The sequence below is a fragment of the Protomyctophum bolini genome, assembly GCF_963924005.1.
Source record: "Protomyctophum bolini genome assembly, chromosome: 20".
NCBI classification, from domain to species: domain Eukaryota; kingdom Metazoa; phylum Chordata; class Actinopteri; order Myctophiformes; family Myctophidae; genus Protomyctophum; species Protomyctophum bolini.
Genome location: NC_137881.1, coordinates 25257984 through 25282275, shown reverse-complemented (window position 1 = coordinate 25282275; position 24292 = coordinate 25257984). Strand labels below are relative to the sequence as shown.

General features: G+C 43.5%; 1 protein-coding gene across 1 annotated transcript; it reads left to right on the top strand.

Moving 5' to 3' along the window:
• Positions 1-720: 720 nt before the first annotated feature.
• Positions 721-23598, top strand: usp12b (ubiquitin specific peptidase 12b). The gene is made up of 10 exons (XM_080792070.1): positions 721-875; positions 7498-7578; positions 8370-8453; positions 9225-9354; positions 10159-10445; positions 10718-10794; positions 11352-11435; positions 12193-12390; positions 15996-16074; positions 18356-23598. Exons 1-10 carry the CDS (start codon positions 828-830, stop codon positions 18455-18457), a joined length of 1170 nt encoding a protein of 389 aa, XP_080648196.1. The 5' UTR covers positions 721-827; the 3' UTR covers positions 18458-23598.
• Positions 23599-24292: the final 694 nt, after the last annotated feature.

Genomic DNA, 24292 nt, shown 5'->3' with positions numbered 1-24292 from the left:
TGTAGAAGTGGGGGACGCCCCATAAAACATGTGCACGCGCACACATGCACGTGCATTTGCGTGCACATGCGCAACGCACGCAGACAGCACTATTAAAACATGCAGACGTGTATAGCCTAAACAGGGTTTACAGTGCTTAATCATATCCATAAAAGTAAATGACACAAACATATTTTTGCCCAAAGAAAATGTAGACTTGAAAGGACCAAAGTTGTCCTTGCTACTTAAGAAAGAAATATGAAACAGTTTGATTTAAAATAAATAAATTGTAATTCATTCATTCATGGTCATGGAATAAATAAATATTGTTCTCTCTTGACACTTTATTTATTGATTGAAATTAGGCTAGTATTAACAGTTTGTAGAATGGGTATATTGGGTAGGCCTACAGGTCCATACAAAATCTGCTAAGAGGATAAAGTCAGATAAAGCACTAAGACTTGTTTACATAAGGGTCCTCCATTTTCAATTCATTCAGAACATAAAGACGTACACATAAACAGGGTTGAGTCAGTCAGTGCACTGCACAATGTGCACTGCACATCCAACTTCACACAACACAGCAAAACCAAGCTGTTGCCTTGACAACCAACGAGAGCCAATCGACAACAGCACGCCTGGCCCCACCTACCGTCCCTTTGGACGATGGGATCCAGTCTCCAGCTCATCATCAATTCATCATCATCATTGTGGACCCGGACTGAGGGACGTAAAGGCTTCTGGAACAAGAAGCTTATTTCTCCCCCCGGAGTAACTCTGCAGCCTTGCATCGGGGCTGTGAAACCATTTCAACACCGGGGTTATCGGTCCAATATGGCGGCTTACGGATGGAAATACTGATGACAGTCCGAAAGATCGCCTCGATTTGTACGATGGTATGTTTTTGAACCGTTATTAATTATTATTATTACCCGTCCGGGCCCCCTGTGGTGGTCCCCAAAATGCTGTCCCGTTCCGTGCTCTGCTCTGCACGTCACTGTACTCCACAGTACTGTCCACTGTGTCCAGGCAGGGCGAGCTAGCCCAGCATGCTAATGCTAAGTGAGCTGTGTGTGTGTGTGTGTGTGTGTGTGTGTGTGTGTGTGTGTGTGTGTGTGTGTGTGTACTGTGTGTGTGTGTGTGTGTGTGTGTGTGTGTGTGTGTGTGTGTGTGTGAGAGTGACAGAGATGATGATGAGGAGAGGATTAACAGAAAGTTATTGTCCACTTTGTTGTTACACACACATCTGTGTCCTGCAGCTTTGTTTTGTTTCTGACACATTTCGTGTCAGAGATCTTGTGATGGAGATTTGTGCTTTTCCTAGGCTTGGATCAAGACTACCATATATGTACTTTTACCAATCTTGATATTTGCACATCTACGATGTGTCTGTGCAAACGTCAGAATCGATAAAATGCAGCTATGGTGATGGTCTTGATTCAAGGCTATGGTTTTCCAGTCGCATATTAATTAACATCTGATCTTCTGATGTCACTTTGTTGGGACATTGCGACATGTTTTTTTTTGTCCTCACCAGTTATAAGTAAAGGCTGGTTATTCTTAGAGGTTAAAACGTTACGTTTTAATGTTTTCATTTATTTTGACTATTGTGATTGTGACACATTTTTCATCTGCATTACATGACCCTGCAGCGTTATTACACAGACATACTGTAGCAGCAATACACAATGGTTATGATGAATCATTGCAGCACAACACATTGAGTAACGGTGTTATAACTTATTGGCCCATTTAGGACATAGTCAGGGGATATTAATGCTGTTTACATGAAATGAAGATGCCGTACTAAGCCTACGTGGTACATAACAAATTCCATAATATTGTTTGATTAGAAAATGCATTTTTCTTTGGCCAAATGTAAAGACCAAAGTGGAAACCTTATAAACTTTAACAATTGGGAAAGTTTAGATTTTTAGATTTTTTTGGATCACTTCTTGTTCCTTACAGAGTTGGGCTGCTGTTGTTTACGTTGGCAGTTTGTAAACAGACACTTGAGTAAAAACAGACCAACTATGACTTGAGTCACCAAACTTTACAGGTCTCCAGTTTTCCAGTTGTGAGGTTTAATGTTTGTTTTTAGTTCAATGTTTGTTTTAAAAACGCCATTGACAAGGAAGAGAAAATTTACGTCATATTGTCCCTCATTACGTCATTATTGTTAATGTCATTTAATGTTTGTGTTGGCACCGTTTGTTTTACATCACCATTACATCACCTAATCAACATGAGTTAGACTTTAATATATTAGCACCCCTCACTTCACACGGGTGTAGCAGCTGCACTTTAACAATCGTTTTTTAAATTTAAAAGTCTGAGAGCCACAGCACACGAATTTGGAACAGTGCCTTAATTAGTATCATCGGTAACGCCTGTGAAGGAAGTCAGGAAGTGGCCCGGAGGTAGGAAGAGTTATTCGTTGTACATAGAGCCCATTGCCCCGTAATATGTTGTGCTCTGGAGAGTGGTACACTTAAAACATTAGTGTGAACCTATTGTCATATTGTTGTATAATGTATTGCTATTGACATTGTGTCATTACATGATTTTTAGACTGCTTTGATGTAGTTTAGTCCATGACATCTTGCATCGTTTTTAAGAATGCATTTTCCTAAAAAAAAAAACTTCAGTGTAGGGAAGGCAGCCATACTAGCCCCCCCCCCCTCGGAACACAACAATTGGTAACCACAGTGGAAGGAAGTATACGAACGTCATTTCTCTCTCTCTCTCTCTCTCTCTCTCTCTCTCTCTCTCTCTCTGCTGACAACTGACAGCTCTGTTATTGTCCTTTGTTCATTTAGCTGCGTAACTAAGTTGCCCTGGCAGCAGACTGGGGGGGCTGTGCGACACTGCTCCCAGCTACAACAGCAGCAGCAGCAGCAGATTAACCCAGGAGGCCCGCCGCGACTGTAACCTATCCTATAGCAGCCACTGAGCCTTTCAGCCCCGACAGACAGACAGACTGACAGGGAGACAGACATGCAGACAGTCCACTCCACAGTCAGACAGACGGTCAGACAGATGTCAGGGATCTGCTGCGGCACAGCCAGCTGCCAAAATGTATCATCTATTATGATCGTATTGGAACGGCAACGTTATCACGTGTATGTGTACTGTACATTAATAACTAATATCAGAGTGCTCTATGACGGTGGGTGGGTCTAGGGGGGACCCTATGGGTCCTTTAAAGGCGAATGGACCCCAAATGGACCCTTGAATTGTAGAAGTTTGAGAACAGTACAAGTACAGTACAATGTTAAAAACCAGCGCGCTCTGATATGGGAGCAGATTCTCTCACTGAGCTTAATGTTTACTAAACGCAGCCAATGACGGCATTTATATCGTCTTTGTCGGGTGGAAACCTCAAATGTCCAAAACTTTTCAGGCTGTAGTATTCATTTCATTCATTCATTTATGTGGCGGCTGTGGCTCAGGAGGTAGAGCTGGTCATCCAATGACCCGGCGTGGGTCGGCGGTTCGATTCCAGACTCCTCCTGTCGGAAGTGTCCTTGGGCAAGACACGGAACCCCACCTACGCAAGTAGACGCAGTAGACGCTATAATTGTTTTGGGGCGGAAGTTGTGAGATCTTGGCGGAAGTACCGCTCAAAGGAAATGACACTGATTCTTTACAAAACAGTTTACATTCTCCGCGAATGAAACGAGTGTTTTTGTTGATTGGTCGGAAAAATATCGTATCCGGGGGAAGTACATCTGCCGGATGTTCCGGACCGACACTTCCGCCGATATCGTCTCTGGCCTTAGGTTGTGACCAGGCTTTTCTCTTCTTAGATGAGTAAGGCCTGGGACCGAGGCTAGAACCCGTTATTCTTATTGTGAAGGAGAAAAAAAAGGTTAAAATACGGACTATTACGGAGATAAGAGGTTTTGTTCCTGCCCGACAGCATCAATATATATAACCGTGTTGTCCTGCTGTTCCTTGGCTTGCCGTTGGTTGTAGAGTGATGATGACTAATAACTCGTAGAGTCACTCTCTCTCTACTGGAGGACAAACCTCTGTCATCATAAATGGTAAATGGTGCATTTATATAGCGCCTTTATCCAAGGCTCTCTACATAGATTGTGCATTACATTCACCCATGCACACACACATTCACACACCGATTGCGGCGGAAGCCATGCAAGGTACTACCAACCAGCACATCGAGAGCAATTTGGGGTTCAGTCAGTGTCTTGCCCAAGGACAGTTCAACATGTAGACAAGGAGGAGCCGGGATTCGAACCGCCGACCCATGGATCATTGGACAACCTGCGCTACCTCTTGAGCCACAGTCGCCCTTTTATCATCATCACCTTTCCTCCTCTCTTCCCCCACTCTGTATAGGCCGGGGTTCATTTATGTGTCTTTCTTTTGCAGTCTCTCTCTCAGTCTCTCTCTCTCTCTCCTGCTCTCTGTGTCTCTCTGTGCATGTGAGAGCTGGGCTCGAATCAAGAATCCATTTTATATTATTGTCACATCATCATCACAGGTTCACACTTAACAGGTGTAAAGAAGTTGGCGAAATTCTTCCATTCTTCCTGCCACCCTCATTCGTTGTTTCCCCCTCTAGTACAGTGGCTTCCAAGCATCAGGTGCGGCTCCACATTTTTGCCGAAGTTTGCTGTGGCCACTGTCTGCAACGAGACACATCCGTGCCTCGGGGGGAATCCTGGAAGTTTGTCATGGGTCTCATATGGCAGTGCAAGCTGTCAGGCCCGCACCCGTTAGAAAATAAGTTCTCGAGTCATTCAATTTAGTTTGACTCGGGTTCCACACATACATATGGTGAAAATAGCAGATCTAGAAGCTCGCAACGCCTCACAAGGCTCTGTGAGCAATGTGTAGGCTATTTTCACAATATTTGCTTTCTTATTATTTAATGACAATTTGGCCAGTTTGTATAGTTTGTTGATTACTTTTGATGGTCCTTTTCTTTCTGCCTTTCTGCCTCCACTCAATTACGCGGCTATGTGTGTCCGTTTGTAATTTACAGTATGTATGTGTACATGTACTGTATGTAGGCCTACAGTATGTATACGTGTCCGAGCACGGAAAGCTGCAGCGCGGTAACTCTGTCATTTCTCCACCGTTTCGGACGCGGGAAGGCTCGCCGGGACAGGGCAGGCCCCCCTGGGCGGCGGGCGCGTTCCCATGGGGGTCTGGATGTGATTTCTCGAAGATTTTTCCCAAAAATAATCAAAGTACAGCACAGAACACAGTACACTACAATAAATGTATAGTTGCACCGTTCAGTTCACACAGGTGTGATTTTTTTCGTATTTTATTTTTACAAAATAAATCTAATAAAAAAATCATGTGCCTGGGGTTGTCCCAAGCCACATGTTGAGACCCACTGCTCTACTGTATATTGATTGATTGAAACCTTCATTTATTCTCAAAGAGCATTGAGGTTCACCCTCATTTGCAATGCTGCCGAGATCGCATGCACAAATTCAACAATTAAGACACATACAGATACAGTATAAAAAACTAATGTACAAGTAAGGCATAGAGATACAACACACAGAAACAGTGAAATAAAGTAGCAACCGCAAGTGAATAAGTTAAAAACCATTACATATTGAGGTAGGAGAGATTTCCATGATGTAATTGTAGGGGCATATCTCTCTCTCTCTCTTTCTGACTTTTTGCCAATGACACCCAGTAAATCCTTTCAATAGGGATTGTGAAAGATGTTGCGCACGCACGTACGCACACACGCACGCATGCATTGCACGCACGCACGCACGCACACAGGGGAGCTAAGTCAGCGTTCTCACCTGCGGGGCCGTTGACCTTAAAATGCTGTTGTCAACTTTTGACCTTCGATGTGTGGAAATCAAACCCGACGGTCGGCGACAATGCGATAACAACACGGTTTGTTTATCACAGCTCGCAATGGTGGACGGATGGATTGACAGGGGAAAGCAGAGAGATAAAATCGTATTACTTTATACCCTTAACCCATTCAGGACGTTGGTGTTTCAGGCATTATGTTATACTTTTGGATATTGAAAAATAGCAGATCTACAAGATCAAATATATTTAAAAAAATATAGCAGATCTAGCAGAGCTTGTACGTACATTTTTCCTACATTTGCTTGACACTTGTACGCGGAAAGTAGGGCATTCATTTACAAGAAAACATAGAAAGTTGAAATTTGGCGATATAAGGTTCGATGCGAGGTGGTATTATATGGTTCCCTTCTGTCAGTGCCAGCCGGGCTCTGTGAGGGCTCTGTGAGGGCTCTGTGCAGATGAAAGATGTGCAACGAAGGCAGGCTGTTTTTAGAACGTGGCAGACTCACTAGGCTTAACTGGCTGCGTGAGTGGCGTTTGTACTAGACTAGACAGTTTGATGTTGTCTCAAGGACATTAATCACGTTCAACCACAGGCAAGACATTGGATTTCTTCTTTTCTTTTTTTTTTTAACCCATTTTGGACTGAGTTCGATGGAAAAAAAGGCTTCTAAATCCTCAAATCCTAACGTGTTCAAATCCAACCCATGTTTCTGTGTCAGTGGTACTCACCCTTTTTCATGTCAAGGACCCCCAGAATTATCTCTATTGGGCCACGGACCCCCATCTCAAAATATGTAGTTCCAGGGAGCCCCCAGAAGCAAATATTTTAGTTAAAAATGTTCGCTCTGAAATATATATTCAATGATTTGCGCCACATTTTAACGATTTTTCAAAAATAGCAGACCTACAAGCTCGTAGCGCGACACTCGGTGGCTCGCTATGAGCTTGTAGATCTGCTATTTTTTAATAGCTAAATTATAACATAATGTTTAAAACACCAAAAGGGGTTCCCGCCCAAAATGGGTTAAAGATAACTACATCAGTAGTAGGCTATGTTTAACCAATCAAGAACGAAACCGCAGACAACTTGTGGAATTCTAGAAGGAGTCGCTGTGATTATGTGATTATATGATTCTGTCGTTTTAGACGGCACTTCTAACCGCTGACATGATTTTCACCTCATTCGCTCACTGGTGGCAGACGCAAACACATCTCTTCGCAGGACCTGCATTGTCATTTCTCCTGGATTTGGTACCAGAGTACCCAAAATGCACCAGAACATAGGAACTTTTCATCTACTATATTATGACGTTTCTGGGGAGAGACACTCCCGCTTTGGGGGTCTGGATATTGCATGCAATCATACAGAGATGTTCACTTGTACGTCGTCAACTAAAATATATTTTGGCAGGCCTTGATGGCGTCGTAACGCCCTGATTTCACACTTGGTTGCATGCTGAAAATAGCAGATCTCACAACGCGTCACACTGTCACGCGTCGTGAAAAAGGGTAGTCGTCGAACATTGTTCGTCATGGTTTTTGTCTCCCTCTGTCCACTTTTCTTTCCTGAAAAGGACGATTGGGGTTTGCAACTTTTCACAAAACAAAACAAATTGCATCCTGTGAATCTGTGACGTGCGACGGACAATAGGAAGGCGGATTGTGATTGGTTGAGTGTGCTGGCTTTGTCGTTCTCAGGGCGCCAATGCCTCTGCCTTGGAGAAGGAGATCGGACCGGAACAGTTCCCCGTCAATGAACACTACTTTGGATTGGTCAACGTAAGTGTGTCGGTCACAGCTGTTCATTTGTTAGCCACTTGATTGATTGATTGAATACTTAATTAGTCAGAAATGTAAACCGAATAACAATGAAAAACAACCCTAGCCCTAATTAGCCCTTCGCTAAACCCCACCCCAAAAAGCGATTGTCCAATGCCAATCCAAATAGTTTAGCAACTGTTGCTGCTATGCAGGTCAAGCTTTTGCCACCTTATAGCTGTTTCCATGGCTGTGTTGTTGAACACATATGCAGCTTAACGTCGGGAAAGTTACACGACTGACCCACCCAGGTGATGGCAATAATACTAATGACCGTATTCTTACCTTGCAACATGAAAACTGTCGGGTAGTCCGTGGTCGTTAAAAGTTGATTTCTCCCTCTGTCATTTCCTCGTATTACTAGTTTATTTAAATAATGTCATGCAAATTTGTCCAGTGCATAGCCTACTGCAGGCCTGGTTGACTATAGATTTAGAAGACATTTTGGTGCGCTTTCTACTGAAATGATCGATTATTGATATGGAGAAAGCCCGTCATTTAACATGCATCTCTATGGGGGAGAATGACAGCTTGCCCCGTCTCCTCGCTGCTGACGTGCCTATTGGACAAGGACGGGTTGGGGAGGGACTTAGCGAAGGGCTAATTATGAAAAAGATTGAGAGCTACTGATTTTCTAGAATCGGCCTCATGTCTTAATGGGTCAATAATCTTTGGTATCTGTATCTCTTGTGATTAATAATCTTTGGTCTCTTGTATGTCTCGTGTTTCTCCATCTCCTCGTCGCCTTGCAGTTTGGAAACACCTGCTACTGTAACTCGGTGCTGCAGGCTCTGTATTTCTGTCGGCCCTTCAGAGAGAAAGTGCTGGCGTACAAGGTAAACGACATACTGAGCAACCAACGACACCTCTTCATTACCACACACACCCACAGCAGTTATTTTCACACTTATTCAAGTCGCTATACTTACTTGACTTTGTAGCGGATTTGAATGAAAATCAACCGATAACCACCACTAGGTAGGTTACTTATCACTCGAATGCACTGCCTGTGATTAGGAAACGCAGAGTTGGTCGCGTTGTCCGACTATTACACTAACCCTAAATCATACATGGGCAACCCCGGCCCGGGGGCCACATGCGGCCCCCACTTTCACTTAATGTGGCCCTCAGGTTAATATCACAATACTGCTGTATTATAATTATTACTGGTGATTATCGGTTGGTAACATTCGAAGCGGGTGGACTTTTAGCGCTGCAGCTTTTGATAATTTTCTTAGCGATTTATTCTTTTCGAATTACGGTTTTGATGAATAGAGTTCGACTTTAGCCGAGTCTCCGCCTGGTCATCAAATGATTGGACTAGGAAATTAGGAATGAGACAAAACCTGAGAGAAAATAAAGTCATGTGTTGGGTGAACGTCTACTCCTTTTAAGCGTTGTTATATATATATATGTGTGTGCGTGTGTGTGTGTGTGTGTGTGTGTGTGTGTGTGTGTGTGTGTGTGCGTGTGCGTGTGTGTGTGTGTGTGTGTGTGTGTGTGTGTGTGTGTGTGTGTGTGTGTGTGTGTGTGTGTGTGTGTGTGTGTGTGTGTGTGTGTGTGTGTGTGTGTGTGCGTGTGCGTGTGTGTGTGTGTGTGTGTGTCAGGTGCAGCCTCGTCGTAAGGAGTCCCTGCTCACCTGTCTGGCTGACCTGTTCAACAGCATCGCCACACAGAAGAAGAAGGTCGGAGTCATCCCTCCTAAGAAGTTCATCTCACGCCTGAGGAAAGAAAACGGTACAAAAAGGCCTTTTCGGACGCACCCATCGTAATACGTTTTCAACGAGAGGCGTGCGTTTTATTACACGGAGAAGTCGAGGCGCTACTCTCTCTACTCGCTATTCGCTCTGCCAACCTGTAGAGAGCAACGGACTGACCTCATGCTTCCTTCTATGCATGAGGAGTCCAAGCCGCTTCTTTTCTCCTGACCTGGGGGAGTTTTCCTGGCCGGACGTATTTAGAGCGTGGAAGGAACACGTTATTCCAACCGGTTCCTTTCCCCTCCATCAGGCGCCCCGGCTGGCCAGCGGTAGGCAGTATAGAGGCCAGGATTTGTTGGTGAGCTTTTTTTTGTACACTATAGGCGCCCGCTATACGCGCCCGGAGACCCGGAGCAGACCTGTCGCTGAACCAAGTTTGTCGCCCGCGTCACTCGCTCCCCGTCCGACAGAACCTTTACGGGGAGAGAGAGATGTCTGGTTCACGGCAGGCTCGCTCTGAAATTGCCACTGAGAACCACTTGCATGTTTGTTCTGTCAATTATTTACTCATCTCCCTCTCCTTCTCTCTCAATCTCTCGCATTGGATTTGATGCGACATAATATGATGTGCTTGGTAGTGCTTTGGTGTTAGCATTATGTTGTGCTTTAGCTATTGAAAAATTGCTTTACCTATTTTTGAAAAATCGTAAAAATGTGGCACAAATCTTTGAATATATATTCTTTCAAAGTGAATGTTTTTAAGGTCTAAATGGGTTAATATCTCTCTCTCTCTCTCTCTCTCTCTCTCTCCCCATCTCTCTCTCTCTACTCTCTCTCCCAGAGCTCTTTGACAACTACATGCAGCAGGACGCCCATGAGTTCCTCAACTACCTCCTGAACACCATCGCCGACCTCCTGCAGGAGGAGAAGGGCCAGGAGCGGCAGCACAACGGCAAGCTGCTGCAGAACGGAGGAGGAGGAGGAGGAGGAGAGGGGGGAGGAGAAGGAGAGGGAGGAGGAGGAGGAGGGAAGGAGACGCAGCAGCAGCCGCAGCAGCAGCAGACGTGGGTTCATGAGATCTTTCAGGGGACGCTGACCAACGAGACTCGATGCCTCAACTGTGAAGCTGTGAGTGACGAATGTTTGAGTGACGTGTTTTCCCTTTTTGAACGATCTTGTGCGGGTTCAGTACTAGACAGTACTTAGTTTAGACTACCGTAGTCATTTGGTTAGACCTGCAGTCATTAGTCCTACAACTACAACCCATCTCAAACCCTCACCCTAACCCTAACCTCCCACGGGGCAGCACACCTAAACCTAACCTTAACCCGTGTCTAACCAATGACTAGTCTAAACTAAGTATGCACCCCACCTTGTGCGTGTTTCCTCTGGTGTTGCAGGTGAGCAGTAAAGACGAGGACTTCCTGGACCTGTCGGTAGACGTGGAGCAGAACACGTCCATCACTCACTGTCTCAGGTAAGGCTCTGGAGCCCCACGAGAGGAGTCCCTCTTTTCTGCCGGTTTAGGCATAGTTTCAGGCTGGATTGGACCCGCTTCGCGGCTCTCAGTTGTGAGGGGCTTGTTCCGATCCTTCCCCTGTCCTGTGTAAATATCGTAATATCATATTCTATATCAGTCCATGATGTACAGGTACAGTTATTGGATGCCTCTATCAGGTACATTTTATACTGTACAGTGATACTGTGATCAGATGTCAGATAAAGTCATGAGATTCGCCAACATCTAAGAGTTCAGAACACAATGGAGCCATCTAGTATAATCCAATATGTACCTTTTTAACCAGGAGTCATGTTACCAGACCTTGATTCTTTGAATGTAGTGCAGGGGCGTTCAACAGGGAGTCCGACCAGGACCCCCCAGGGGTCTATACAGCTTTAGTGTTCCCCCAGAACAGAAGATGCTGTTCTGTGTGTAACAGTGACTTCAAGTGTGTGTGTGTGTGTGTGTGTGTGTGTGTGTGTGTGTGTGTGTGTGTGTGTGTGTGTGTGTGTGTGTGTGTGTGTGTGTTACAGGGGCTTCAGCAACACAGAGACGCTGTGTAGTGAATACAAGTACTACTGTGAGCAGTGTCGGAGCAAACAGGAAGCGCAGAAAAGGTAAGAGCATTCACCTGCTGCTGTCCCCCTTTTGGTGTTTTAAGCATTGTGTTCTACTTTAGCTATTGAAAAATTGCAGATCTACAAGCTCATATAGCGCGGCACTCTGTGGGGGGGGGGGGAAACCTGGAACAACATATTTTCAGGTCGGGATCGGCGGCCAAATACATATAGTTTCGGGGGTCCTTGACATGAAATAGTTTGAGAACCACTGACATAGAAACAGGTTTTTCAGAAAACTGTCAGGATTTAGAAGCTTTTTTTTAGAATCGGCGTCAGGTCTAAATGGGTTAAGTTGTACCTGCTGGATAAACTCAAAGATCGTAGACCGACAACGAGATTGAATGTTGGAATAGTGAAGCACATTGGTTTCCTTGACACACACTTGCTTCATAATATGCATACATTACAGTACACAGCCGCTGGGAATATGCAGGATATGAAACGGCCTCATGAATGCCTTCATATCATACTGTATACGGTAGCCTCACCAAGGATATGAGTCATACGCATAGAAAGAGGCAACTATTATTACCCACATCTCCCTTACCAATAACATACACACACTCAGAGTGAACGTTTTTAACTCTTTTCTTTTTGCTTCTGGGGGGGTCCCTGGAACAATATATTTTCAGATGGAGGTCGACGGCCAATTACATAAGCCTTTTTTTAAATCGGTCTCAGGTCTAAATGGGCTAACTGAATTATTCCCTCCCTCTCTCTCTCTGACTGCCTCCCCCCCCCCCCCATGCCACAGGATGCGCGTAAAGAAGCTGCCCATGATCCTGGCGCTGCACCTGAAGCGCTTCAAGTACATGGACCAGCTGCACCGCTACACCAAGCTGTCGTACCGCGTGGTCTTCCCGCTGGAGCTGCGGCTGTTCAACACGTCGGGCGACGCCACCAACCCCGACCGCATGTACGACCTGGTGGCCGTCGTCGTCCACTGCGGAAGGTGTGTGTGTGTGTGTGCGTGCGCGTGCAATACCGTTAACGGTATTGCGTGCCGAGAACGGCTGACATACAAGCATCACATCGCGTTGAGGACGCAACCGTTGTGAGCTTGGAGATCTGCTGTTCTCGGGCCGTCCTCTACGCACAACACTTTGACACGGCGGAACATTAAATTAGGTTTTGAGGGGATACAGCTGCCCGATCAAGCAGGCTCTGGTGCCCAGGTCGTGTGGATGGATCCCTCTGTGACTGGAGGCAGGGTTTGGGGGAGAACTGCTTTGGGGAATCGCTATAATTGCTTAACAGACAACACAAGCCAATGTATATATTTCAAGAGGGAGAGATCACAGTATAAAGACAACCTTCTTCCTCCACACTGGGCAGTGTTGATTTTGTCGACTAATACTATGACGAAAAATGTTCGTCGACTACCCTTTTTCCCTGACGAAAACTAAATGAAAACTAAGCTATGATGACTAAAACTAAGACTAAATGTATTGACAATTTTGTCAACAAATATAAACTAGACTAAAATGTTAGGAAGCGACTGGTGCACTATTTTCAGCAGCACGGTTTATATACCATAGGATAGGTCAAGTCATGTGACGCATCACCGCCACAAATAGTGCTACAGCGTTATCTAAAATGCACTCCTCACCGTCAGTTACTTGAATTCATGAACATTTACATGCCTCCCTGAGAGGGAGAGAGAGAAAAAAGGAAAGCCGCGTGTGCGTGGAAATCAGTTCCACTCGTCGCTTGCAGAAAAGTTTACAGACAAGGAAGGACGGACAGAACTGTTATCTACTTATCTTTTGACTGACAAAGAGCTGGCGATATGTATATGCCAGAATAGGCTGTGGAACAATCCACAGCAGCAGGCTATAAATATAATGCCGGTTTTAGCGTGCCCTCCCAAGTTCCGAACCATCAGGATAATTTATTTATTTTCATCATCACCACCAGACATTGTTATTTCTGCAAATAACAAATCTGCATCTAACAAATGTAACCTCTAAAACAACATTTAGTCTACATGTTGATGTTGTGAGTACATTCGTAATGTAAGTTTGCCTACATGTGGAAGTAGTTGGAATGCAAATGACCCATTAGCTTGAACAATGCCTGTCTCCAGCCGGGAGGGAGGTGTGAACTTCACTGCTTGTGGGGGAGAAAGGGTGACGGCGGTCATTTGGGCGAAAAAGAGCAGATATAATAGGTATAAGTATGCCTAAAATCATATTTACAAAACGTTTCAGATGGAAAAAAAAAAACAGAGATGATTTTAATCAATTTTTTTGAAAAAGTCATGCAAGAGGAACTTTCTCAAGACTTCATGGGCAAAGAAAATCCACTTCAAAATCTGTCAGAAAGACCGCTCCGACCAGAGGCGGAAAGTTCTTATAACGGCAGGGGGTTCAAGCAGCCACCCATTTCTGTTTCCTCCCTCTGGGTCTCATTGGTGGGATGTGGACAGTTCAGAAACCTGCCTACCAGTGACATCATAATTTCCGTTTCCTCCCTCTGCGTCTCATTGGTGAGAGTCCAAGCTTGGCTTGGCTCCAAGCTTGTCTGCATGTTGCTGTTGTCATTGCTATTAGTTCCCATTTGATGTTGTGTGGGAGTCCTGAGTGCTCCAGACGGGACTGAATGACTGCTAGCTTGCATAATGTCTTCAGACTAGGCCTTAAGTACAAGATCTGTAAGACGAGATCTGTACCAAAGAGGATTACACAATCTCCCACCATGCAACAGCACATTGTACCCATCAAACTCACATCTTTCCCCTTGGGCTCAATCTTCTTCCATGAAAGGGTCTTGGGATTCAATTTCCACAGATTATTCAAATACTTCCTTGAATCAGGGCTGTTGCCATTGCCACCAAATATGTACAGCTCTTCATTGTAAGCAAAGGCTGCATGATTGTAACGTTGTTCTGGAAGAAGCTGAGCAGAAGGTGTGCTCAGCCAACAGTTGGTCTCTGTGTCAAACACTCTGATGTTGCCTTGGTGATCCACACTCCCAAATACAAACATCTTTGTCCCTATCATGGTGGCAGAGTGACGTGATGAAGCAGGTGGTGGAATGCCTCCCATGTTGATTAAAGACCAGGTCATTGTGGTGGTGTCCAACTTGTAGGTGTCATTAATTATTCCAGTCAGATGGTTCCATCCTCCATGGATAAACATGACCTTCCCCAAGACACAGGCTGAGTGGAAGCACCTCTCCTCTGGAACAGTTCCGGAAACCTTGGCCCTGAACCATCTGTGGGTGTCGACATCAAATGCATAAAGAATGTTGACCCTGTCCCCTGTGATAGTGTATAAGCAGGTGTTTACAGTCTTACAGTTACAGTTCACCACCCCACCCCAGATGTAGATGATATCTTCTATCAGTGCAGCTGTGTGTCCGTAGCGCATGGAGGGAACATCAAGGGAACATTTTCCTCTTCCGGTTGTCACCCGGGGCAACGTCGTCCAGCACAACTTCACTGTGTTGAAGACGTGCACATCAATCTGATCCTTGTTGTTGTAGGTCTTCCCGTCATAGAAGAACCCTCCAAAGGAATACACCTTGTCCTCCACTGGTCCAGCAGCACAACCGAAGAACGTAGTTCCCCGTGGTCCTCTTGGCATGGACACTGACCAGCACAGCATGTCTACCTCTCTTTGTCTGATACTGACTATCTCACCAGCTGCCTGCTTCTCTCTCAATCGCTCTCACTATTTCTCTCCATCTCTTGACATCTGCAACACTTTATATAGGCTGACAAATCTATGGTTCGATGTCACTCACAACAAAAACTGATGTCATGCAGGTGGAACAACACTGATTTGCGCAGGTGCTTTTATTGGTACACATTTGCCCCTCCCCTTAATATCATACAACAGATGTGGGCGTGGTTTAAGTTGAGGTGGGTGGTGCTACGGTGAAAACCAGGTATACTTAAAGGAGTACTTTACCCATCTTCATATTGGTGCTCACTTAGTATCACATGGCGCACCATTTCTGTTTCCTCCCTCTGCGTCTCATTGGTGGGCTGTGGACAGTTCAGAAACCTGCCTACCAGTGACATCATCATTTCTGTTTACTCCCTCTGCGTCTCATTGGTGGGCTGTGTGGACAGCTCAGAAAGCGGAGGACAACATTATATGAAGATGAACTTACGTGCTAGTGTTAAAGAGATCCAAAGGCCTCTGGGTGCTTTGTCAGCAGATAAAACACTTAGCTTAGCAGAACTGGAAGCATATGAAATATATAAAGTAAAGAATATATATATATATATATATATATATATATATATATATATAATATTGGAGCTAGTAATAATATTATCAGATTTATCGGGATGATGTCATAATTCCCGTTATCGGGCCGATAAGTATCTGGGCCGATATTTATCGTGCATCCCTACTTTCTTTATAATGCCACATTTCCATAAAGGTGTTCCAAAGTTCTTTACAGGGCGTACTTGTAGTTTTTGTGGTATACATTGTAAGTCATATACTGTGTACTCTGTGTGTGTGTGTGTGTGTGTGTGTGTGTGTGTGTGTGTGTGTGTGTGTGTGTGTGTGTGTGTGTGCGCGCGCGCGCGTTCCTGTGCAGTGGTCCTAACCGTGGTCATTACATCACCATCGTAAAGAGTCATGGCTTCTGGCTGCTGTTTGACGACGACATCGTCGAGGTGAGCTGATCTAATCTTTAAATGGCAAATGGTGCATTTTATATAGCGCTTTCTATCCAAATCCAGCGCTTTACAGAGATTGTGCATCACATTCATACACCAATGCAAGGAACCAACCTGCTCATCGGGAGCAATTAGTGGGTTCAGTGTCTTGCTCAAGGACACTTCGACACTAACTCTGGGGGGGCCCGGGATCGAACTGGGAACCTCACAGCTCCCAAGCAGCCACTGTACTCCCTTATCCACTGCCGCCCAATATCTTTATGGTATGGAACAAGCTCCCACTGTACCTTCGTCAGGCAGCCTCTGTAGACATTTTTAAAGCTCAGCTCAAGACCCACTTCTACAACATTGCTTTTAATTGATCTTTTATTTTTTTATTTTTTGTTATTCATGTCCTCACTGCATTACTGCTTGTTTTTAATGTTGTTGCCATGCTTTTCTTTTATCCTCCATTTCTCTGTAAAGCACTTTGAGCTGCATTTCATGTCATGAAAGGTGCTATACAAATAAAGTTTTATTATTATTATTATTATTAGTTTGACTAAAGTCACTTCACCTTTTTTTTACCCTAAGTTTGAGGCAGAAACTCCACATTCTTTTACCTTTACAGTTTTGTTGTTGTAAAATAACCCCCCTATTTGATCACACTACACTACAGCGTCACACAAAAGCATCAAAGGTAGAAGATCCACATCAGATTAAAAGCGGCACTGATTGTGTTAAGCAAGACTCAGAACCCCTAATTGCTCTTGATGTGCATGTTGGTGCCTTGCATGGTTTCCCCTGCCATCTGTGTATGAATGTAATGTCTACTGTATGTAAAGCACTTTGGATAAAAGCACTATATAAATGGTTTACCATTTACGTTGCTACTTTAGAATTTGAGTGCTGAAAAGTTACAGTTTTGGACGTATGAGGTTTCCACCAAACAGATACGGTATTCAATCATGCATTAGGCCACAAACCCCCATCGTAGTAGTTTTTCCACTACGATGGGACGGCGGCCCCTTCAACATCTGTTGTGGTAGACCAGGAGCTGAGGGACGTTCTTGAAACGTCGACTAAAAAACTATGACGACAAAAACTAAATGACTAAGCTATGATGAGTGATGACTACTAAAACAAAGAAGACAAAAACATAGAACAAAAAGACAAGTCATTTTATGTTCGGTTGCGCTCGGAAAATAGACTTCTCTACAAGCTCGCTACACGTCGGCCCAGTTCCCCCAATGGCTAATTCGGTCCATGGGACCGAGCCGTCATGTTTTATTTGTGTTCTTTTATCACGGTTGCCATGGCGTTTTGGTCTTTGTCCACCATGTTTCTATCTTATGCTATGTCGCTATGTTTCTGGCATTTTTGTACTTCCTGCTCTCTCTGTGCCTCGCTCATTATTTTTCTTTATTCACTTTCTTTCTCTCTCTCTCACTCACTCACTCGCACACGCACACTCGCACGCACACACACACACACACACACACACTCCCATTATTAGGTTGTAGGTCCTTGTCAAAGCCATTCTCCCATGGCAGAACTGCTGCCAACGAGACATGACACATCAATATGTGACTGGCCATCCGTCGACAAGCCACCGTCATTGTCACACTACACATACTGCACAGCCTGTTTGATGTCTGATGCCGATGTTCTGTCGCTCGCACGCAGGCTTTAAGTACTGGAGGTGAATCTGGACGTGATAATAATTAAGCATAATAATATTCGCTGCATTCACGTTCGGTGCGGTTTGAAGGAAATCGCACATAGCTCACACAAGCCTCCTCATGGCCAGGAATCCATCAAGGCCTGCCACACAATCGCCTAAATCCCTCTGAATTTGTATCCTTAAAAATATCGCTCATTTCTTTGAATATCGTTGTGTATGTTGGACCCTAATGATGCCACATTTTTTGGGGGGTCGATACGATCCTGATTTTGTCCTCCTGACCTATAGATGTTTTGACTGATTTAAAAAATGTGTCAAAAATCGTCAATCTATGTTAGAGCCCAACTGATGCCAGATATTTGGGTCTGAATGCGATCACTATTTTGGAGACCACAGATTACCGTTGATTTGACCAATATTTAGTAAATTGGGGGGGGGGGAAATAGATTTAATTAAAGTTTCTATTTGATAACATATTTATTAAACAAGTAAATATAGAATATACAAAAACTGAAATTCATTTTATTTATGGGCTATGGAATGTCTTTAATAAGAATGTAGCGGGGTCTCTAATTTCCGTCCTCTCTTTTATCTCCTCCTTTGCTTCCTCTGCAGAAAATCGACGCCCAGGCGATCGAGGAGTTCTACGGGCTGACGTCGGACATTTCCAAGAACTCTGAGTCAGGTTATATCCTGTTCTACCAGTCCAGAGACTGAGAAACGACAACAAAACAAAACAAAAAAATAGCCGATCAATCGGTGGAGCCCGAACGGACTGTCGACGCTCACTAACGAGAGCGGGAGTGGGCCTATAATGGCTGCCACACAGGCTCCGCCCATCACGCCCATATAAGTATTCAGGCTTTATTTCCTGCAGGCGGACCTTGCAGTGGAAATGCCGCGCGGCTCGACCGCGGTGTTTGTGATGTTGCTCAAAGTTGAGATGGCCTCCGGTAATGGCGATCATTCAGTCCTCCAGACGTATCCCACAATGCAGCAGCCTGAAACGTTCTTTCGTTCACTTTCAACTCGCGGGCCTCTATTTTGGGCCTTTTTTGTTTTAGATTTTTTTTTTTACATTTTCAAAAATAGTGAAAATAGCCAATCTGCAAGCTAGCTCGCTAATGCGTTGTGAGCTACCTATTTTCGCTATTTGTCGTACGCCAAAGTAATTTTTATATATAGAGAGAGATTAAGTGGTTACCTTGAAAAAAGATGACAGCGTAGCCTAAGAAAAGTGTCTCTTTATTAGAGGTGAGACAGAGGCATTCTTCCAATCCTTAGTGGGGACGATTGATTGATTGATACAAGAAATCTGAAAGACATTTTTGCCTCTGTCTGACCAAGGCAAAAAGTACGACTCGGTTTCCTTACAGTAAAAATTGATATTATATTCCTCACATAATTATGGTGGAAACACAGCTACGGAGCTGGGAACACATACTGTACACCTTCTCTAACATGCCTTTTTTCTGTGTGTGTATTTTAACAAAAAAATAACTATCTGCAAACACCATAGTGCAGTTATTCCCAAACCTTTTAGCTGGAGACCACAAAAGAGAGATTGGACATTTCCTCCGGGACCCAAACTAGTGAAAACAGCCGATTTCCGAGCTCACAAGTCACAACGCATAGCTTTGCACCGCACTGTGACCTTGTAGATCGGCTATTTTCAGTACTTTGTTTCAGTATTTGTTGATGGAATTTCTTAGATTTTTTATTTTGAAATAATAGTAATTAAACAAAATGTAGGAAACCAAAAGCAAAGGGACATTTACTTCTGGCCCATAAAAATGTGTCTGCGACCCACAAATGCCCACTGTTTGGGGAAACAGTGCCATAGAGGCTAATCTTTATTAGCTTCATGCTAAAGATAAAGGTGGTTTGCTATGAAGTGGTGCTGTTAACAATGAATGAACACTTAACGTCACATTTACCCGTGGAAGAGAATTGTTACTATTATGCTAAATAGGTAAAATAAATAGGTGTGAGCAGCCCAGTGTTGATTTTGACAGCAACTTTTGATTTAGTTTTAGTCGTAGTCTTTTGAATGAAACTTTATTTTACCATATATTTCCAAATAGTAGCCTGGGCGTTATTTTGCATATTATGCTAAATCGTTTTGGACCCCGGGCGTTTAAAAGGAACCAGGCGGCTATTTGCAATAGGCTATTATTTATTTTTGCACTGGCCTGCACCGGGCCATTATTTGGTTACAGTTCCAATTAGGCTGAAGAAACTGCAAATAATAGCCCTGGCTTTTATTTAATTGTCACAAATAATAACGATTTATTTTTATTATTATTATTTTCTTTGAACGTTACAATTTGTATTTCTGGCTTTTAGTCTTTATAATCACAAATTGCACAGGCCAGATATAACAAATGACTAAAATATACAAAGAAATCACTGACACATTTAATCGTTCTTTTTATATCTTTTTTTTTTCTTTCGAAAAATGTGTACAAAATAGGGAAATAGAAGATCTACAAGCTTACAAGTTGTCTTGTAAGCTTACGTCACTTTGTGACGTCTTGTAAGCACTTTGTGAAGTCTTGAAAGCGTGTAGATCTGCTATTTCTGCTTCTTTAACATTTACAATTATGCAAAAAATATAATTGTGATTATCTCAAATAACTGCGATTAGGCGATTATCTACTAATAATTGTGACAGGCCTAGCTACTGTAGGTACTACAACTACATACTACTTTACTTGCTGTCTTGTGACAACCCATCATTGTCACACTATACATACAGGCCTTTTGAGTCATGTTTAATGTCTTCTTCTGATGTGTTTGTCATGGCTGTCGTCAGATCCCACCTCTACTACGTTATTCTCTCCTGCACTTATTTGAATCTGTTTGTATCGCACTGTGAGTTGGTTCTCATCGCTAGCCGCCTGATCGAGGTGCTTGACTACACCTTTCAAACTTTTTAAAAAGGATCCCTGGCTAATAAGACAAATATGCCATAATGCATTCCCAGTAAGACGCCCTGAGGGCGAGAAGAAACAACAGGTCTGGGAATGCCCATATATGGACCTTTTTTTCCCCCTTTTTTTTAATTTGCGTTTTTGGGCCGGGTAGGGTGTAAAATGTGTGCTAATTAGTAAGGCCAGACGGTGGCCTCGAGCCAGCCCAGTTAGGGCCCAGGTAGGGCCAGGCCTTAATTTTCGGGCCTGTTGAGAACTCTAGTTTTCGCCGGCCGCCGGGCGCGGTTGCGCTTAGAACTTTGGGGCGGGCCCGTCTAGAGTTTGAATGGACAGGTATCAGTCAAAAGGGAGACATCGAAGAGGAAGGACGGGTGGGGAAGGATCAACATATGACATGTCAGAACAGGTCAGCTCCGTGTATGGAGATCTAAGGGTTTGAGGTTGGAGGTCAGATGTAGAGTTGCTGGCCGGCTCCATATATGCAGATCTAGGTGATGATCCAGTCTTCTCCATGTATGGCTATCCAGGGTTTGATGAGTTCAGTGTCGTGATCTTTATATATGGAGACGGCCATACAGTATATGGAGCATGTCACGAGGCGTGACTGACGGTGACGGACGGACTGACTGACTGACAAGTGCACATTTTGTCTTATTAGTCAGGGATCCTTTTAATTGCCGGCACCCCCATATACAGTTACAGATCCCCATGGAACCCTAACTAAAATATGAAAATAATGTACCTTTTGGGCGACATCGGCCGGCAATAGCGGGCGATTAGGCCAATTAAATGAATGTGTTGCTCGCTGTTAAAATGCTTCAAAAAGTGGCTATTGGCAGGAATCTACCTTCTCCCTCCCCCATGATCACTTGAACCCCAGCGTTCCTATTCTGAGAACTACCGTAATAAGAGGCAAACATTCTGCAAACATGGACAATTTTGTAGATCGCCTATTTCCGGCGAATAGATTTTGAACATGTTCAACTTCATGTTCTTTTTTTTTACGCACAATGAAACCAAACCTTGTTTTTTTATTGAGTTTTTATGTTTTGAGTTGTTGTTGTTTTTTTAGTATGTGATACAATTCCCGAGACCTGCTCATTTCATTGAACCCAAGATAGCCTACAGTAGGTGTGTGGGACTTTACTATTGTGCGAAGTGACAAGAAGTCCAAAAGCTACACCCTCCTGGGCTGGCCGTGGTTTATAAACAATCCTCGTTCTAGGGCTAGAGGGAAAGCAAATGGATCCACTTCCGCGCTAGCCTTGTACTGTGGATGAGCGACAGTTCAGTTATTCTTTTAACCCATTTAGGACTGAAGCCAGATTCTACAAAATGTCCTCTAAATCCCGACAGTTTTACCTGAAAAACCTACGTTTCTATGTCAGTGGTTTTCAAACAATTTCATGTCAAGGACACCCCATCTGAAAATATGTTGTTCCACAAAACCCCCCAGAAGCAAAGATTTGAGTTAAAAATGTTCACTGTGAAAGAATATATATATAAAAAGATTTACGCCACATTTTCACGATTTTTCAAGATCTACAAGCTGAGCTATGAGCTTGTAGATCTGCTAACAGCTAAAGTATAACATAATGCTTAAAACACCAAAAGGGGTTCCCGTCCTGAATGGGTCAATGAAGAGTGCCTCAATTCTCTGAAGTAGTTCGTGAAATGTTATTTATGAAGTTTCAGCCAAACAAGTATTCCACAAAACTGTTTTCCTCCAGTAATATTTCTTAAATATACTGTAAATAAAACCTATAATATTTGGCCTCCATTTCTAAGTATATATCTGTAACCTATCGGTTAAAGAAAGACCTTTAACACGCAACATTGACATTCAACGCAAAATACTGTACAGACAGTACAGTATGGCCGCAAGGCGAGGCTACTTTACATTGTCAAATTGAGACACACCCATCACATTTTACCTCCATGTACTGAGTTGAGGTTGGGTGGATTTCAATAAGTCACCAGAACTAAAGTTGCGTTCAGACCTGAATAGTTAAAGCAACGCGAATACATACAAAGTCAATGCCGGGGCGATGCGAACGGCCGCCTGGTATCTTAGCTTCTGCTGCTGATAAATGATATAGTAGCAGGAATTATGTTATATATATTGACGAGCGGGTCCATTTGGTTACTCTCCCAAAGTTAAATTACTGTGTCTACAGCCAATCAGTGCGCGACAGCAGCGATGGGACTTTTTTTATTATTATTTTTTTTTTAAACCAACCTGACCTGCGTGACCAAAGTAAATAGATTGAAGCGACTGGAAATAAATGTATAGCTTCAGGTTTGAACACACCTTTAGCCTATTTCCTTCTCTGCCCATGTGATGCTGCTCTTACAAAGGTTTTAACCTGAACTCATAAACGCAGAAACACTGAAGTGAATGGACACACAAAACAGATTGCTTACTTACTGGCTGAATTTGCAGAGCCAACTTGACTTGGCTTTGTTTGGTGTTACATTATGTGGCATAAAGAATGTCAGACAATGCAAAGAAAGGAAATGATGACTCGATAATATATCTCCACATTAAGTTTGGGGCTGTACTATGTGTTCGCTGCATTCTGATTAACTGCAGTTTGAGCTGATTTCCAGTGACAGGTTGTCACTGACAAATCACTGTGGTTGTCCACCCAAAGACAGCTCTCGGTTTTGGCTAGGACAAGTCTTTGGAAATATATTCTTAACTTTTTTCTTTTTTTTCTTTTAAGGAAATACCAATATTTTCGTGAATGTTTATGCTGACTTCTGCCAATCTGCCCCCATCCTAATTGTGTACGTGTACCATTCTCGCGTAGGCAGCTCACATTGTTATTGCGGGTTTAATGTTGTTTTAATTTTGTGTGTACATAATACAGATGTTATTATTGGAATATAAAGAAGTGCTTGCTTGGAAGTAATCGCCAACACTTTGATGAACACAAAAAAGCTAGTGGTCATGTATGGCTCCAAAACGTATTTCCAGTGAGTTAATACAAAACTAAGACTATAGGCCTACTACCAATCTGGCATCCCAGATATTATAAATCCCCAATGTAATAGTGATGCATAATTATATAGGTGATCTCTCTATATTTTGTCTTCAGACTGAACATGGAGAAATCCCCCCCCCCTGAAAGAAATACAAGGCTGCTGTGCACTGGTTTTCCAGAGTGGACATTCAATAGGAACGTAACGTATGTTATAATGACAAATTCTCACATTTTCAATTGATGTGTAAGTGTAAGGGTTTCGAAGAGTCATGTCAGCTAAATTCTACATAAGAATTTTGTTCACGGCGCTGCTCCAGTCTCAGACTCACGAGAATGTATGTTAATGTATGTTTAATCTGAAGTGGTTGCATTGGGTGTGAAGTGATTTAACTGCATTATTAACACGGTATGTTGCAGTGGGCGTTGGTCACCATTCTGCCACGTGTGACTGTAGCAGATTGGCATTACATACTAATAAATAGCCTTTATTGCTATAGTTTCAAGCCTATACTTCACATCTGTGGGGTCTAGTCTGGGAAGATTTGACATTCACCGTTATGCTTTGAAAGGCAATATCCCATGCTTCTCCACAAGTGAGTATGACTATCTGATGTCATAAAACCCCGTATCTC